General features: G+C 34.9%; 1 protein-coding gene across 1 annotated transcript; it reads right to left on the bottom strand.

Moving 5' to 3' along the window:
• Positions 1 to 97: 97 nt before the first annotated feature.
• Positions 98 to 15,791, bottom strand: LOC135694097 (ubiquitin carboxyl-terminal hydrolase 20). Its single transcript, XM_089111550.1, has 27 exons — positions 15,705 to 15,791; positions 15,159 to 15,220; positions 14,039 to 14,176; positions 12,727 to 12,781; positions 12,396 to 12,465; positions 11,773 to 11,892; positions 10,973 to 11,208; positions 10,644 to 10,730; positions 10,335 to 10,420; positions 10,167 to 10,215; positions 9,643 to 9,754; positions 8,991 to 9,061; positions 8,625 to 8,658; positions 8,304 to 8,349; positions 7,026 to 7,140; positions 5,981 to 6,046; positions 5,466 to 5,543; positions 4,734 to 4,782; positions 4,120 to 4,189; positions 3,922 to 3,988; positions 3,540 to 3,578; positions 2,833 to 2,914; positions 2,365 to 2,416; positions 1,910 to 1,954; positions 1,628 to 1,730; positions 1,077 to 1,145; positions 98 to 771 (listed from the first exon to the last, which is right to left on the bottom strand). Exons 3-27 carry the CDS (start codon positions 14,084 to 14,086, stop codon positions 632 to 634), a joined length of 1,989 nt encoding a protein of 662 aa, XP_088967676.1. The 5' UTR covers positions 14,087 to 14,176; positions 15,159 to 15,220; positions 15,705 to 15,791; the 3' UTR covers positions 98 to 631.
• Between the last annotated feature and the right edge of the window lie 290 nt (positions 15,792 to 16,081).

Below are 16,081 nucleotides of genomic sequence, written 5' to 3'. Positions count from 1 at the left end.
ATAAGTAATAAACAGTGACCCGAAAGACAAAAGAGCGTCCCTCTTTCCTTTCGATTAATTCTAAAACGATTTGCAGTAATAAAAGAAAATGCCAGAGTAAGGTTCCAGAGCGTTGGATGATATTTACAATGACGATACAACATCGGATGTTCCCAATGAAAATTATTCAATCAAATCCTACGATAACAATTTTCTCAAATACAGACTTTAAGCAACATGGTCTTTATAGGCCATTCTAACTCGATCGGCTTCAACAGGCGCATATGACACAACTTTCCAACTGGTTCCTTTGAACAAAAACATGCATTACCTCATTAAAGGTAGGTATGTGGAAATGAGGTATTAAAAGATTTTCTCACGATACTGTGTTTTTAGATAATTTGCGATGATGATCTATTTTTACAAGTCTGATCTTAAAAAGTGGTTACCTCTGATTCAGAAAAATTTTCTTTTTAAAAAGCTGACTCCACTTAGTACCTTTTCAGGGGAGGTAAAGCGATCCAGGCCAGCAACTAACCTATCAATTCCATTCTACTAAATTCATATACGTGTTTGTCGCAAAAAATCTATGTTTCTCCAGTCAAGGCGCTGGTTATACACTTACAATTACTGTTTTCTCTGCCTTTCAACGTTAGTTTGTATTTTCTTTCTCCTCACTTGTGCTTTTATTCGACATTGTTTGTTTGTTCTCAAATACAAACTCAGGGCCTCCACCGTATGTAGATTGAAAAAACTGCCAAGTTTCTGATGAAATCAACCCATAATCAGAATCTAGAAAAAACATAGTAAAACCTTAAAAATTCTTGACGCTTTGAAAAAGTTTTGAAATCACTATAGATTAAAAGAATAGATTGAAGCCACGATTTGTGCAAATGCAAGTATATGTGATATTGGCCAAACGTTATCAAAACATTATATGTTGCAGCTTCTTCTCTGTTCAAAGGTCTTACAGGCAGACTTAGTTGCAAGAAATCATTTGTAAGTAAGGCAGATATTTGCAATGATAAGGAGGGCGATAGGACAAGCAAAACGCAAATGTATACTCAGGTTCAAAAAGGCAAGTTTGGCTCAGTTACCTTCAAGCAAAGAGTAGACAGTTCCTTTTAACTCCAAAATGTTTGTGTTATCGATTGAGCCAGGGGGTTCTGTAACAAAATATTAAAACAACTTTGAAGCATGACTGATAACTCCCGTATTTTCTCGATTATAAGCCGCCCTTGTTTATAAGCGACCCTCGATAATAAGCCGCCCTTGTTTATAAGTGGCCCCCGATTATAAGCCGCACCAACAAAGCCATGCAGAATATAGAGATACTTGGTCTGCCCCACTGTTTTGGAAAGCAGTGGTCTTTTTTCCCAAAACAATGGACAAATGTCATGTCATCTTACCTAAACGATAGGCTTGCCCCCCTCCAAATTCCCTGGCAATACTTGGCCAAGTGTCTGTCACTGTTTTCAGGGCTTTTATGATATTAGCCGGAGGTGGATACTTAGTCTGGATTCGGATCGATATTTAAGTTATAAAAAGGAGTGGCTGAATACTTGGTACGTTAGGTGCCAAAGTCCTGTACACCTGCAATGCCACAGACTAACTGGTACGTTAGATACGACAGACAAACGAAACTAACCTTGCTCGTCACCTTTTGCAAAAGCATGCCAGCGCTTGTACCACGTTATGCTGAGGACATAAGCGGCCTTTTCGTCAGGATTATTTTGATATGCATCATGAAGCTGCAAATCGAAATTAATATTCTTTAATAAATTGAATAAATTAATACAAATTATTCATGTATCCAGTTAAGTCAATGCTTTAAACTTGATATGGGACTTTCCTTGATTCGCGATAAACTCTAATCCTAGCCAAACAACGTGGAATTAAAACGCAAAAGTAAAAAAAAATTAAAAGCTACCTTTGAAAAGCACTCCAACTCTTTTTCACGTCGGCGCTGCAAATCCTGCGAACCAAGACATAAACAATTTCAGGTGCACGGAAAAAGCCAAAACAAAGAGAGAATATTTGCGCTTGAAGATAATAACGATGCGTGAATTTTGTACAAGAATAACCTGTATGACATGTAAGCTGTTATCAATAGGATCCTGTGAATTGAAAACAATAACAAGAAATAAAAAGGTAAAAGAAATAAAAACTTAGCAGGGAAATTCAAACTCCCAAAATTCAAATAAAACAATAAATATTTCAATAAATCATTAAATAATATGGTACAATATTTACAATTTTAAACTAAAATCGTCAATATGTTTTCTCAACAATAGTCTAGACTACAGTCTTCGCACAAGAAATGGTCACTTGGGTAAAAGGAGAGGCTCTTTGGTCGCTGGCACACTATGAAGAAAAAGCCTTTACCTTGCACTCATGACACTCAGATAGTTTTCGAACTTCAGGCCCACCACCATACCTACAGCAGACCGGTAATTAGTTCCATATTCCTTGCAGATAGTGAAAAAACGTTGCAAAATACTCGAAATATCAAATACACTGTTAAGTACTTATGGCAAACGTCCACCTCTGCCAAAATAATGCTGCAAAATAAAATTTACTTCCTTTCCAATTGCTACTTCAAGCGTAATGAAAACAGTACAAAAACGTACAAATAATCAAACGTAAATACGAACATAGACAGTGATCGAGGAAATGAAGTGCAAAATGACAGTCTCTTTGTCTAAATATTTCGGCTCTTATGAGAATTTCGTTTCCTACCTCACTGCAAGTTCGTTTCTATTCTTAAAAGAGAGTCTGAATATAGTCAAGAAGTTAAATTGAATCTGGTCGAATGGGCAAGACAAAGTAGCAATACCAATACGCGCATCGTACCTCAGGCTAAGGGTGCTCCAAATTTCCAAAGGGATATCAAGTACCATACTTTTCACTCGACTAAACAGAGATGGCGGGACTCCTAAAGAAAGAATTCAAGGTTCAGGACAATGACGAAAGCAACCACGGTAATGTAATAACAAGTGTATATATGCGTACGGTTTGAGATGGAGACTTGCCTCGTTGCTACTATAAAATGTAGGATGAAACTGCACAAGAAATAGTTCAAAGAGACAATTTTATTGTGAGTTGTAAATAAATGGCAATGAAAATGCATTTTACTCAAATTTTATTTCTTCGAGTTCTTACGGTGTTGGAGAATCTGAGATTTTTAAAACTATTTTCAAAATTTCATCTTAAAATTGTTCTGCAGCTTTTCATTTTCGATAGAAATGTAACCATACTGACTGAAAATGTTGAAAAAAGTACTGATATGGTTTTTAAACTTTTTGTTTGTTGTTTTCGACATCTGTTATGAGACAAACTTAACCAAACCAAGAACAATTAAAGACCTTGAAATGTAGACAGCTTGAAATTCAGCCATTTTTGCTACACCTCTTTATGAAAGGGGGCATCTAGCCCTAACTTGAATACGCACGCATTCTTCGTAAAACACATGCCCTTAAAAATGAGAATGGTTGCTACTGGTTTTCCACTTTACGTAATTAGCATGGACAAGAAAAATAAATAGAGAACTGTTTTTTTACCTCCATGTCGACATAAGAAATCGAAGTTTGAGATTTGGCCTGAAACAAAAGTTTATTTCCTACGTTAAAAATTCAAAATAAAACTTGAGTGTATCTGAAAATATTATATCCAAGGGTTACAATTCCTTCAAGCAGAGATGCATGATAAATAGAACGCTATCCTTATAAGCTCAGACTAGAATTGTTTACATAGTTACACTGATGGTGCACTTAAAGAAGTGGCTTAAGGAACCGAAGAGGAGCTCTTTTGCAATTGTGAGCACAGTGCTTTCAAAGAAATGTGTACACGTGGTGAGGTAATTGATATAGTCAGCTTTCCACGATTGAAATAGGGTAAATATAAATTTAATATAAACATAAAATATATATTTATATAGGTTACCTGGCTCTGCACATGTTTCAAATCTATTAAACCATTCTCTGGATATATATCTTGTCTGGCAAGGATTCTGATGAAAAAGGCAGAAACCTGTTTAGCCTTAAAAAATCTCTCTAGCAGTATCAAGTGACTAAAGATATCGAAAAAATTTCATCTAAGAGTTGTTCCTGAAGCAAATATGTCCAGAGCGTTAGAACTTACCGTGTTGCTCATCTTTTCTATAGCTTCTCGTACGTGTGCTCGAAACGTCTGGTCGGCGGAAGACCTTTTGCTGCGAAATTGAATTGAATGAAAGATTTAACATAGGAAAAAGCCGGCATAAAAAGAAAGTTTGACGAGCCAAGGAGACGAGAAACAATGTTAAAACGTTTCAGAATGTCCAGTGAAAGAAGATGCAATGCAAAATGAGGACTTTTTAAGGAACCAAGTGATCTTATACTATGCTAAAAACACATCCAAATATAACACAAATTAGGAAATATTTGGTTTCACAATTGTTTGTCTTATGTAGAACACGTAGCTCCTCAGCTGCAAAAGAGTTTTCAAGATGAATGGGTTTGGAAAGCATTTACTCTGGGTGCCTCTTCAATTTACTTTCAGAAATATATTTAAAATCTACTATGAGAAGTATATATCTGACTTTCCAGTCCTCCTTCGCCACCGCATTGGTCTATAATAGCGCATCATCGGTTCCTTGAAGCTTTTGTTTCCAAGGTAGAAGACAGTCGGGTTTCTACATCCTTCCTCTCAACATTCTCTCTCTTAAACCGGGTCGAAAAGATGAAGGTATACAAAGCTACCAAGGAAAAACTCACCTGTAGAACAAAACATAAGCCTCGGTACTCTCAACCACGTATTCAGATACTTGAAGAAAATAAAAAATTATTAACTATTACCATCGGCAACACAATGACATGTATGTATTTGCCAAAGATAGGCTAATACGACTTATAAAGTGTACAGGATGAACAAGAATCGTTTTTTTGTGTTACACGAGGAACCTTGCGAGGTCGCACAAGCAGTGGCATCTCTCTTGCTACTCAAGGCTAACAGATAAAACAAAATTCTACAGATTGGACAATAACTATGAATGAACAAAAATTTGCACCATAAACCCACACCATTCGATACATAATCTGACTAAAAATTCTGAAATTTCATCTTTCCATCTTAAACAAAACAACTTTTTGGCAGAATCCAAAAATGCATTTGAAGAATTTCAATTGAATTTCTAATCAACCACAACAGCAGTCTGCTCGAGCGAAATGTTTTGAACAATTCCATTCATTAAAAATAAAACAGGATTATTATGACATGCTTTGAAAATATGACAAAGAGACTTCATGATAATACCAACGCAAATAAATATAATTGACAGAAAACTACATTTTGCTACTTAAGGCAACTACCCAATTCAAAAGAAATGGAGGGAAAACAAAAAGCAATAATTATTACGATGGAGGGCTTTAGATTTGGAACAAAACTGGTTAATTGAGTTTTAACTGGTATTGGAATTAATTAAAACGAGACACCCTGGCGATACTTACCTTCTGAGATTAGCGAGTCGTTAAATTCATACCATTTACCATTGATGCAGTTTTTAGCATAAGCAATATAATGGCCACCTGTAATTAGAGTCAATTTCATTCATCGGGATTATTGGCAAAAATATATGCTTTCAACAAACCCATGCATAAAATTATTGTGTAGAAGCAAACTGATGGTTTACAAGGTAAATTTGGGTCAATAGTGTGCGGGAAGAGCATTATGTGTGTTAATAAATAAAGCATTATATTCCAGGTAACCCCCTGGCTATAAAACCTTTAACCCATCCATTGAGAGGACAGCTGTGACGCCAAATAAAGGCGGACAGAGAACAGCTGTGAAGCCAAGTAAAGGCGGATGGAGACATTATAATTCTTAATGACTAGTTATGTTTATGATTTTGATGATATCTGTAATGATTAATATAGTCTTAGTAGAACGAAATCCGAATGAGACGCGGGAAGATTCTTTAAAATCAATACCATGAATTGAGGTTTATGTCAGTTATGTTACATACCACCAACATTGCCAAAATGGGTAATAACAGCACAGAGATCATATGTTGTAAATTCTGAATGCCAGTCTGTAGAGTAGATAAAGGAATTTACTATGTAGATTATGATAAATCACTCCAACTTCATTGCGTAACTTTTTCGAGCTCAGATTAAGATTTACCATCACACTTTTAGACCGCAAAAACCGTTCCGGGTGAAACATTCCCCTTTAGGCGGTAATCACTGTCAAATCAGTTACAAAATTGCTAACTTTCTATCGTCAGAAAATAAAGATCGCAAGCACTAATAATGAAACTGGCAAGCAGATTAAAACACTTGGCCTAAATTCGAACCTGGAGTCAAAATTATTACAATGAAAATTTGAAGTTTTTTTTAAAATGGAGGCAGTAAGTTTAGTTGGTTTGAAAAAACATCCTTTAGACTCCGCGGACATCAAGACTTGAGAGGATATTTTTCATAAGCTTTAATCAAATCATATAACCGTTAATCAAAAAGTAGTTCATTTGATAAACAGCATCTTGTTGCATTTTTTCACATTCGGTTACCATATTAGATTGAAAATTGAATAAATGGCACATAGCATAAAGCTAGTTCCTTTTTGAATATTAAAGGCGTATTCAGCATTATCAACATATCCGCTTCATTAAACTATTGTTTCTCTCTAAAAGCAGGTTCTCATCAGCTATACCCTGTGAAATGTCATAACTACATGGGTACAGTCACAATCTTATTAATTCTTTGCGTGTTACGGTTCGTTTCTAAAGCAGACAGTGACCCTTTTGCAAAATGGATACCGTAACGAATAGAAGAAGTCAGTGCCTATTCTCAATTGCCAATCTCCCCATGAAATTTCTTGCTTCTTACATATTCAAAGTATAACGTAGGCTATAAACTGACAATTTATTCTTTCAAATTATAGAAAAAGGACGTTATTAATGAATAACGTCCATTTTCTATAACATTTCTGTCCTGCCAAAATCTTTCAAGAACGTAATGAAGCAAATGCAATGGTGACTGCCTCACTAATACAACTGTTTACAAACCAACCTTTATCTAAAAATGGCTTCATATCCAATCCATTGACAGGAAAGTTGACATGATTATTGATTTTCGATGAATAATGCATTTCGTGTCTAAAACGCTTTAAATGTATACATAGAACCTAGAAAATAAAATGAAAACATCAACCCATGAGATTCTGCTAGCAGTTGTAAATAACTGAATCACGAACAAATGAAATGTAACGAAATCTTTATCCAGCTACTTCTGTACTGCTGCTAATTCTGGAAAGAAAGAAAATTCCTGCTTTTTTAAAAACCTTTCGGCTATTGGGCAATAATATGAAAAAGAGGCGAAAAGGATAATTAGAGCAGAAAACTCTCAGCAATTCATTTTTGAAAAACCAAACAAGCTCGAGCATGGAAAGGAATACATTGCTGCACCTAAGATGTTACCAGCTATTCATTACCAGGGCTAATGAAAGTCTTTAGGGAACGTAGCTCCTTAGTAAAACTGATTAACAGGAGGCTGTGCAATAAATAGGCAATTGAAAATAAAATGTATAAAAATAAAACACAACAAAACACAACAACACACAACACGAGGCATCAAAACACAACACAACATAACACTACACAACATAACACAACACAACACTACAAACATGACACAATACTACACAACATTACACAACAAATGCTTTGGAGGATATCATCAGCCCTTCCTGAACATAGAAAATTTACTTGGGTCACTTGATAACAACTTTATAATTATTTTTTGTTGTCGATAGGCACTTTTGGAAAACACATCTAGACAAAACTAATGCCTTTTTACACGCATTCATTTCCTAAAATAGAGCCTCATTCTAGCCGAGATCTCGGTTACGTTACTGTCAGGGATAAGTCAAGAATTTTTACCACTGTAAAGAAAGTATTTCAAAACTTTCTGTGGTACAAAATTTAAAAATTGCTTTGAAAAAAAGCAAACATTTGAGTATACTTAAGTCTTTCGCCTGACACACTTCAGAGTATAAAACGTCAGAACAAAGATCGAAAACTCTACGCTAAGAAATACATATACCCAGGTGTGAATCGAAAAACGCCAATCAGAATTACGAGCACATGACTGTTGAGGTTGCCCAATCAGTGCCGTTTGCCTATTGAGAATGTTACCAATGAAGTCCTAAGGTGAAGACAATGCATTGCAAGCATAGAATGTATCAAAATAAGCTGGAATTTTAAAGGAATTAATATAGCAATGAGGTTAATGAAATAGAGGGAAGCCCTCAAACGCAAGATAAGGGAAGAAATTGAGAATAAAGAGTACCTCTGGAAGAGATAAAACTTTGAGGTATTTCACGCCATTTCTTAATCTGGAATAAAAAACAAGACTCTGAATAGCCATAGCGTGTTACAAGAATGTACGCCGTTAAGTGCAGTCATTTCAATACTTCCGTCAACTATTTTGCAAGTTATGAAAGCATTCGGCAAATTATTGCCTCAACGTGAGGGCTTATACTCTTGATTAGCCTCTTAATAGAAAAGAGAAACAATGCAAAGCTAGACATAATTACAAAACTCCTTGCGGTTAACTAAAATGCATTCAATACTTCAATGCCCGAGGAAGGACGGAAATAAAGACACTCACTTATTACACTTTTCACAATTGTACATATTGTCACCTACAAACAAACAAAATGTTGAGTGGGCTTTCAAATCATAGTTTTAGTTCTGTTTGACGAAGAAATGACCTTATAATGTCTGTTATCCCGGACAATCTTTCATTCCGGATAATTGGTCATCCCGGAGCATCTGTTAACCCGGAGAAAATCGGTTACCCAGGACAATCTTTCACCCTGAACAACCTGTCATCAGGAAGAATCTGCTTTTCCGGAAAATCTTCCAGCATGTTTTCAAGTTGTAAGTCGGGGGAAAACAAGCGTTCTTTAGCAACGAAATGAAATTTCATCAATTTTACCCGAACTTGAATAAACTCGAAATATCAATAGCTTGCCTTTAAGTTCATCTTTGGCGAAAAATGCAGCAAGGCAATCTTGTAGAGAGACTTGGGGACCAACAAACCAACTAAAGAGAGAGGAAAGAGGTGAGTTATCAAAACATTTAGACAGTCACTTTGGTATGCCAAAACTTTTTAAAATCCATGAGACAAAGAAATGAAAAAACTTGCACTCCGAACATTTGACATGTTACTAGAAGATATGATTTAGTAAAATAAAATGAAACAGGAAAAATCTACACGTATGAGCAGAAAATTCATTGACAACAGCAATGAGATGATCACCAAATTAGAATAAAGCACATAAAAACACGATGATCAAAATATAAGGGATTCTGTCCCAGGAAAACTAGTTGTGCCTTTACTCTAACCTAAGCGTGATAATTACACATAATTTTATTCTTCTAGTTCTGTCTTCAAAAGAAAGCTTAATTTCAGCATTTTTCTGGAAAACATAGCGTAAAATATAATGGTTTTTGGCTTTTTATAAAGGCAGGCTAAAAATTGAATCAAAAAAACAAATCGAAATACGTGCAGAAAAAATTCGTGCAACGTCTAGACTTCTCGAGAAAATTCCTCTTAACCTTCACATTGATGATACAAATGATACTGGCTATTGTGAAAAAACATTATAGAGATATGAATCTACCTTTCGAGCCAGCTATAAATACTGCTGAACCATCCTTGGGTATAAAAACTAGACGAACAGGAAATGGGGTTAGTTGAGCGCTGGGAATGGATCTGCATAAGATCGTCTTTTCCTGGAAAGAAACATGCGCATTGTGGTTATTCAATTGACACACACAAGTAAAGAACTGTACTAAACAAATTGAAATACTTTTTCGAGTTGGAGGAGTCCTCGTCATCAATTTACACATTAACCAACATGATTTAAACTAAGTAGGTTTGGTAGGAGATTGCGTCAAAAAGCTTATTCCCGTTGTCCCTAGCATGCTGTTAGTTTGCTTTAAGAACGTATTGTACCTTGCTAGAAGGGAGCAACGCAAGACAGTCCCAAATAACTTACATAATGTTTCTGATTGTATAGCCTTTGCCCCACTTAAATCTGGAGAGAGCCTCGCAGCTGTCAGTCAGTGGCTGGTCACATATCTTGTATTGGCTTTAAAATAGAAGCAATTAATGTGTTCCGTTTTAAAAAGACAAGCAATTCACCTGGAATGGGGAGCGAAAGATCCTGGAAATTTTCTATCGTTGTAGAGACCTGTTGAAGATAGATATAGGTTAAAGGATATTGGGTTTAAGAGGCTTTGCAGTAACAATCGTTCTTTAAATTTGCTCAAATGAAAAATCTTTCGATGAACCAAACTTTGGCATACTTACTCGACTGCAAGCAAGGCATTGTACAAGACTCTTCAATTTTCCGTTAAATACGTCAGATATGATGCTATGATAGACCACTGTGTTTTCTATTCAAGTAAAAGGAAGAATTCGCAATTTTTGGCTCAATACAAAAAAAACAAAAACTAAAACAAGACATACTAGTAAGAACAAGGTTACTAAAACAATTCCTGGTATTGAAATTATTTATCAAGGAGGAAGGAGGGAATTGGACTGGATATGTCAAGGTAAAGCATATGTAGCTTATGGACGTACACCATAAGAGAATGACTCTACAATAAATAAAATCACCTTTAATTTTATTGCTGTCTTGATGTTTTTCACCCAGTTCACTGTACTCGTCATCTGATTGGTCATCGACATCCATCGCTTGCTCAACTAAAATGTGTACAATACAGTTCTTATTATTTTAGAAATTAGAAAACTTTAACGAATAAAATCACTCAATACACAGTTCTCCTGTGCTTCCCTTTAATTTCCTGTACAGACAATAAGTAAGCAAATATGATGAAACTTTAGCTTATAGAGTGCAGTTTTAAAGTTCTGTTTGCTTTCCTTCAAAGAGAGAAAATAAATTTCTCGAGGAACAAAAATCAACACAGCACAAAGACATACTTTACCTTCTGCCAATTGTCCTCCAAGAAGTTTCTTACTTTCGTGCTTAATGTGGCCTTTCTTTGGGCTCGTCTGGCCTCGCTTTAAATGAAAGTTCATTTCAGGTCGTTTGAGCTCATCGTGAAGACGATCCATAATGCAGCGAAGAAACTCTTGAGAGTCCTGTTGTGCATACCATTTGAACTGGGTATAAATCAATCTAATTGACCTCGCCAGCGCCGATGGATTAATCGATCTTTGCCTTTATAAACATTTATAAACATTACAAACAAAATTTCAAATAGTTGGATAATACAGCAATGTACATATTATGAAATGATGTCATTGATAACAGCTCTAATCCGGCAATTAACCTTCGGAGTTGAGCCAAAGAGATTTTCATGAGATCTTGCTCAGTTTCCTGGATATAAATTCTTGTTTTTGTCAACAATAGAAAAAGAAAGACAAAATGAATGTCACAAGCTCACGTCTTTATTAACTAAAAGATACACTCTGTACAAGTATACACATTTTAATATTACACATTTATTTTTTTCAGTACATTTAATTCCCTTATTGTCATTTAGCACCTCATTGAATAAAGAAAAAAATATACAGCAAAACATTTAGATCTTCATAAAGTTAAGTTTGGTACACCCTGGGATACAAAATCTCTCAACAGTAACAAAATAGGGGGAGATTAGGCCTAGGATACTTGTCCCTTGCATAGGATACTATTGCCCCAGCCTTCAAAAATTGGGCTTCCCCATGGATGTATCAATTCCAAAACAGCACCTTTTCTACACCTTGAGAAAAGAAGCATTACCTTTCATATCCCCATAATATTCTCATCAGTTTGCAATACTCAACTGCAACACTAGGTTTTCCAGTTTCTGGTCCAGTGATGAATGCATCACATTTCAAGAAAAACTGAGTAAGTGGCACGCTACAAAAGATTTTTGCTTGTATTTTCAATGTGATACATAAGTGACAGATTCAAATAAAAAATGGCTTTTTAGATATCTGGCTAATGATGTTGATAAATTTGAATCTTTGGTGAAGTGAACATAAGTAAAACTATTGCTTACATTACACGCTCAAACAAAACATTGCAGATAGGCCACTCATGGCATTCAATGAATAACAATATAATAGAAAGATGAATTACTCATGATATGAAAATATTTCAAACTAAATTAAACTTATATCATTTACTTTTAGCTGTTTGTTTCTCACTCCTGCAGGTCAGTTGTATTATTCGAACCAACCTGTTTCATTCTAATCACTTGACAACTGTCAACATGCATTGCATGATCATTGCGCCTAGTTTTTTAAAATCAACTCTAATAAAGTTTTTTTTGTCCTTATGCTATACTAAACTAATTACAAATATTTGAATAAAAAACCCGATAACTAATCACAATTGTAATAGCAAAAAATGTATATTACCAGTTTGATAGTGATTGGATGGCAGAATTCATATAGCATGTGTTACCCATGTTATTCAATCCACATAGCCCTAGACAAAAAATGAGAAAACCAAGTATATAAAAGGGGAAGGTATCTAACTAAGCAGAAAAATATCCTGAAGGATTACATTTTCATGATTTAGGAAAGTAATTCTTTTCTCTTGGCTCAATGTTCAATTTTTAATGAAAGTTGGTCCTAGTTGTCATCACTAGCAATTAATTATGCAAAGGTTACCAAAGTACAAAAGATAGCATAATCTAACAAGCATAAAAACTATAAATAACAGTCATGAAAATAATTAATTGAGAACCTCTTGGTTTCAGATCCTCTTCAATATTTGCTGAGTTATGTGTGATGTTTCTGGTCTAAAACATAATAAATTCATTTAAAATTGATGTGCTATTACTTCATGCCACTTCAAAAAAGGCTTAACACCTTGTCAAGATTTCGAATTAAATAGAAAATTTTGAAGTAATCATAGGACTAATCTAAAGTGGAATCCTGATAATATGAAAACCGGCTATAACTTATTTTCCAGTACAACAAAAATATGTCTGGCCTCTTGGATTCTGTCAAACCCCTTACAAATTCCCTCGGTATAACAAATCCCATATAGCAAACTCTCATTATTACAAATCGAATCGTATGTCCCTTCATCATGATTTTCCTCGATATGATGAATGTTTCTATAAATTTTCACAGTTATTTTGGCCTATTTGTTCCCCGGTGTATATTTATCACGTTTTCTCAGGGGAATAATTATTATCATTGGCAAAACAGACATTGGCAAACATGCACTTTTTATGATGCAAAAAAAGGAAAGAGATTTGTGCAAAAGTTTACACCTTTCCAAGGCTTTAAGGCATTTCGGTGAACAAATCCAAACACATAATACAATAACAGACATTTTTGTCTCCGAATTTTATAAGGAACAGTAAGCCCTGTTAACAAGATTTTCCTTTTCGATTGCTAATTTAGCAAAAGTAGCAGACTTGCCAATTATGCAAGAAAAAGTTGCAGAATTGCAGATTTTGCTACCCACATATAGCCCCATCTTCAGACTTTGCTTTGCTCTAAATCTAGATTCTGACGACATTTAAATCAATGAAAAAAATGGCCCATCAATATCTTTTATGCATTATCTTTATGGATTATCAACATCTGGCCAGAAAGATACATAAAATAGCTGTGATGCTTGATAACGGAGGGCCCTCGGGGCACAGACTTACACGCAAAAATGGTCATTACACCCAGATGAATGGCAAGCTCCCAATGACTCTACTAAGGATATATTATCGAAGCTGATGAAAACTATGTAGAAACTTGCTCTAGTCTTCAGAAATAAGACTTTTTTGTTAAAATGTTAATAGTGATGTTAAGGATTCAGCGAAATAAATTTCATCAAAGTTATTGGTGTCATCATTGTCATGTTGGCAATTTCTGTGTAGATCTATTATGAAACCATATATTTTTGCAAAAAAATGTCACACGCCACCACACGCCTGGATGTTTTCAGGCCTGCAGTTGTTAACATGCCTGTCATATTTTTCCCACAAAAGCCTGAATGTAATGGGCCTAGCATAAAAATCAAAATATTGTTACTACATATTTTGTCTTCTCACCAAACTTGATTGTTCTTGGAAATCAAACATTTTTGCATCTGGCTTCATTTTTCCCCCTTCTCTAGAATAACATACACTGTATTTTGAATAAATAATACTCCAAGTGTCCAGGAACCAACTGATAAACAAATTTGCATCCTAAAGAATAAAATAGAGCCATTCATTGTTAAGAAAATAGTCAGAAAAATCTAGGTCAGAAGTTGAATTCCTTAAAACATGACAGTTTATAGAGTCACATCACCCCTTATGGAACAATTTCAGTAACAATTGTTTCCTCAGCTTTTTGGTACTTCCTAATAAAATGAACACACCACAAACACATTATTTGTTGTATAATCTACATGCGCGTGTAAAGACAGTCTTATCGGCTTTTCTTATCTTTTCTTTTCTACACAAGCAAAATTACTACAGGCCACTTTTCTTCATGAAAAAACATAGGCATCGCTCCTTATAGAGCAACTCAGATTTAGGCATGCAGAAAAGCACACAATGGAGAAAAACCGTGAATTATCACATATGCCTTCTTTTCTTCTACCTTTATCGTTTGTTAATATCAAATCAGACTTTTGTTGAGCCATATGTTTTCAAATTCAGAGTAAAGAAAGAATAAAGTTATTCCCCAGTTTGGTTTCTTACTTGAATGGGACTCTATCATGAGTCACACGCTCAGCCACACTTAAATTGTTGAGAATCACAACAGGAAGCCCACCATTCCATCAAAGAAGCCACTAGGCCAATTAAAGTGCTCCTGATAAAAAACCCGGGTGAATGAAAATTGTGCAAGCTATTGTTTGGGTTTCAACAAATAAAGAAGAGTTGAAGGTTTAATGACAACTTTTCATGTAGATTCCACATATTTTTAAAAGATTCTCTTAGCTTTTATGAACAAAATGAAACAACGATAATAAGCAAAAAGTACAAGTAATGTCATGAGCGATATAATTTTGTGCATTTTTTGAAAATAAACAAACCCAACCTCCTTTATATTAATATTTATCGTTGCACAGTCAGAAAACATGAAAAAATTGAACTGTTCCAGAAGGGACGACGTGACTCTAGCTGTTAAAATTGCAAAAACGCACAGTTTCAACAAATTTCAAAGGAATTTTAAAGGACCTACCCTCAAATATTGTTTTATTCATTCATTGTGTCACTTTGCGCATCTGGTGCAATATATTTTTGCTAAAGGAGAATTTGGTGTTTAATACTAAACAAGAACATTTCAAAAGATTAAAAGAATATGATATCACGACTATGATATGGATCAGAATATAATATGGATCTGATATCACGACTATTATAAACATAGGCCCTTATACATAGGCATTCGTATTTTTCCCTTAATAGCATGCTCTTAAAGCTTATTTTTAAATTTTATTCTAATAGGAAAGCATGTTCTGCTAAGAAAATACTTTTGCTCTGTTCGTGTCACCTATGACAAAAATTCCAATCCTTTAAAGCAATATCTAAAATGGTGTAAACAGAAAACGCTGTTTACTGTAATTTAAGAAAAGGCCTAAATGCAAATATGAGGATGAGTCTTATAAATTCCGAGAAACAAGACTTCGCTAAACATTGATCGTCAAAACAACAAAATGGGCTAAAATAATTTAATGTAAATAAAAATTTAGCATTAAACAACAAAATACTATAAAAGTTTACTCACGAATCCTGCGCTATTTATGCCAACTATTGAAGTTCATTGGATAAGTCCACCATTGCAAAGTGTGCAACAACAACAGCATTTGAAATCAATTTCAGAGTTAATGGGGGGGGGGGGGGGTGGTGGGGTTCTTTGGTTGATTTTATTCAAGTTTCTTATACTGTAACTTCTCGTTTTTAACAAAATTTTCTGATTACCGGCAGGCAACAAGAAAATCTTCATCTTATCGTAATACGGAGTTTCCAAATAAAAAATCATAGAATAGACCGCACCTTGAATTTCAATTCATTTCATCTGGATTTCTAACAAATGCAGGGGGGTCTTTTTTATTCAAAATATAAGCTTCCCAAAAAAGTGGGGGCCATGGCGATCCTGCCCTT

The sequence above is a fragment of the Rhopilema esculentum genome, chromosome 11, assembly GCF_057945365.1.
Source record: "Rhopilema esculentum isolate cy_ngs chromosome 11, ASM5794536v1, whole genome shotgun sequence".
Classification (NCBI taxonomy): Eukaryota; Metazoa; Cnidaria; class Scyphozoa; order Rhizostomeae; family Rhizostomatidae; genus Rhopilema; species Rhopilema esculentum.
This window is presented reverse-complemented; position numbering and strand designations above follow the sequence as displayed.

What these genes read in the sequence shown, in the direction of transcription:
- LOC135694097 (XM_089111550.1), bottom strand. Translation starts at nt 14,086, where the DNA reads ATGAAGCCAGATGCAAAAATGTTTGATTTCCAAGAACAATCAAGTTTG. An exon ending in CGACTCGCTAATCTCAGAAG is followed by an intron (nt 4,783 to 5,465) that starts GTAAGTATCGCC and finishes ATTTTCTTCAAG; the next exon opens with TATCTGAATACGTGGTTGAG. An exon ending in CTGAGTGTCATGAGTGCAAG is followed by an intron (nt 1,955 to 2,364) that starts GTAAAGGCTTTT and finishes CTTGGTTCGCAG; the next exon opens with GATTTGCAGCGCCGACGTGA.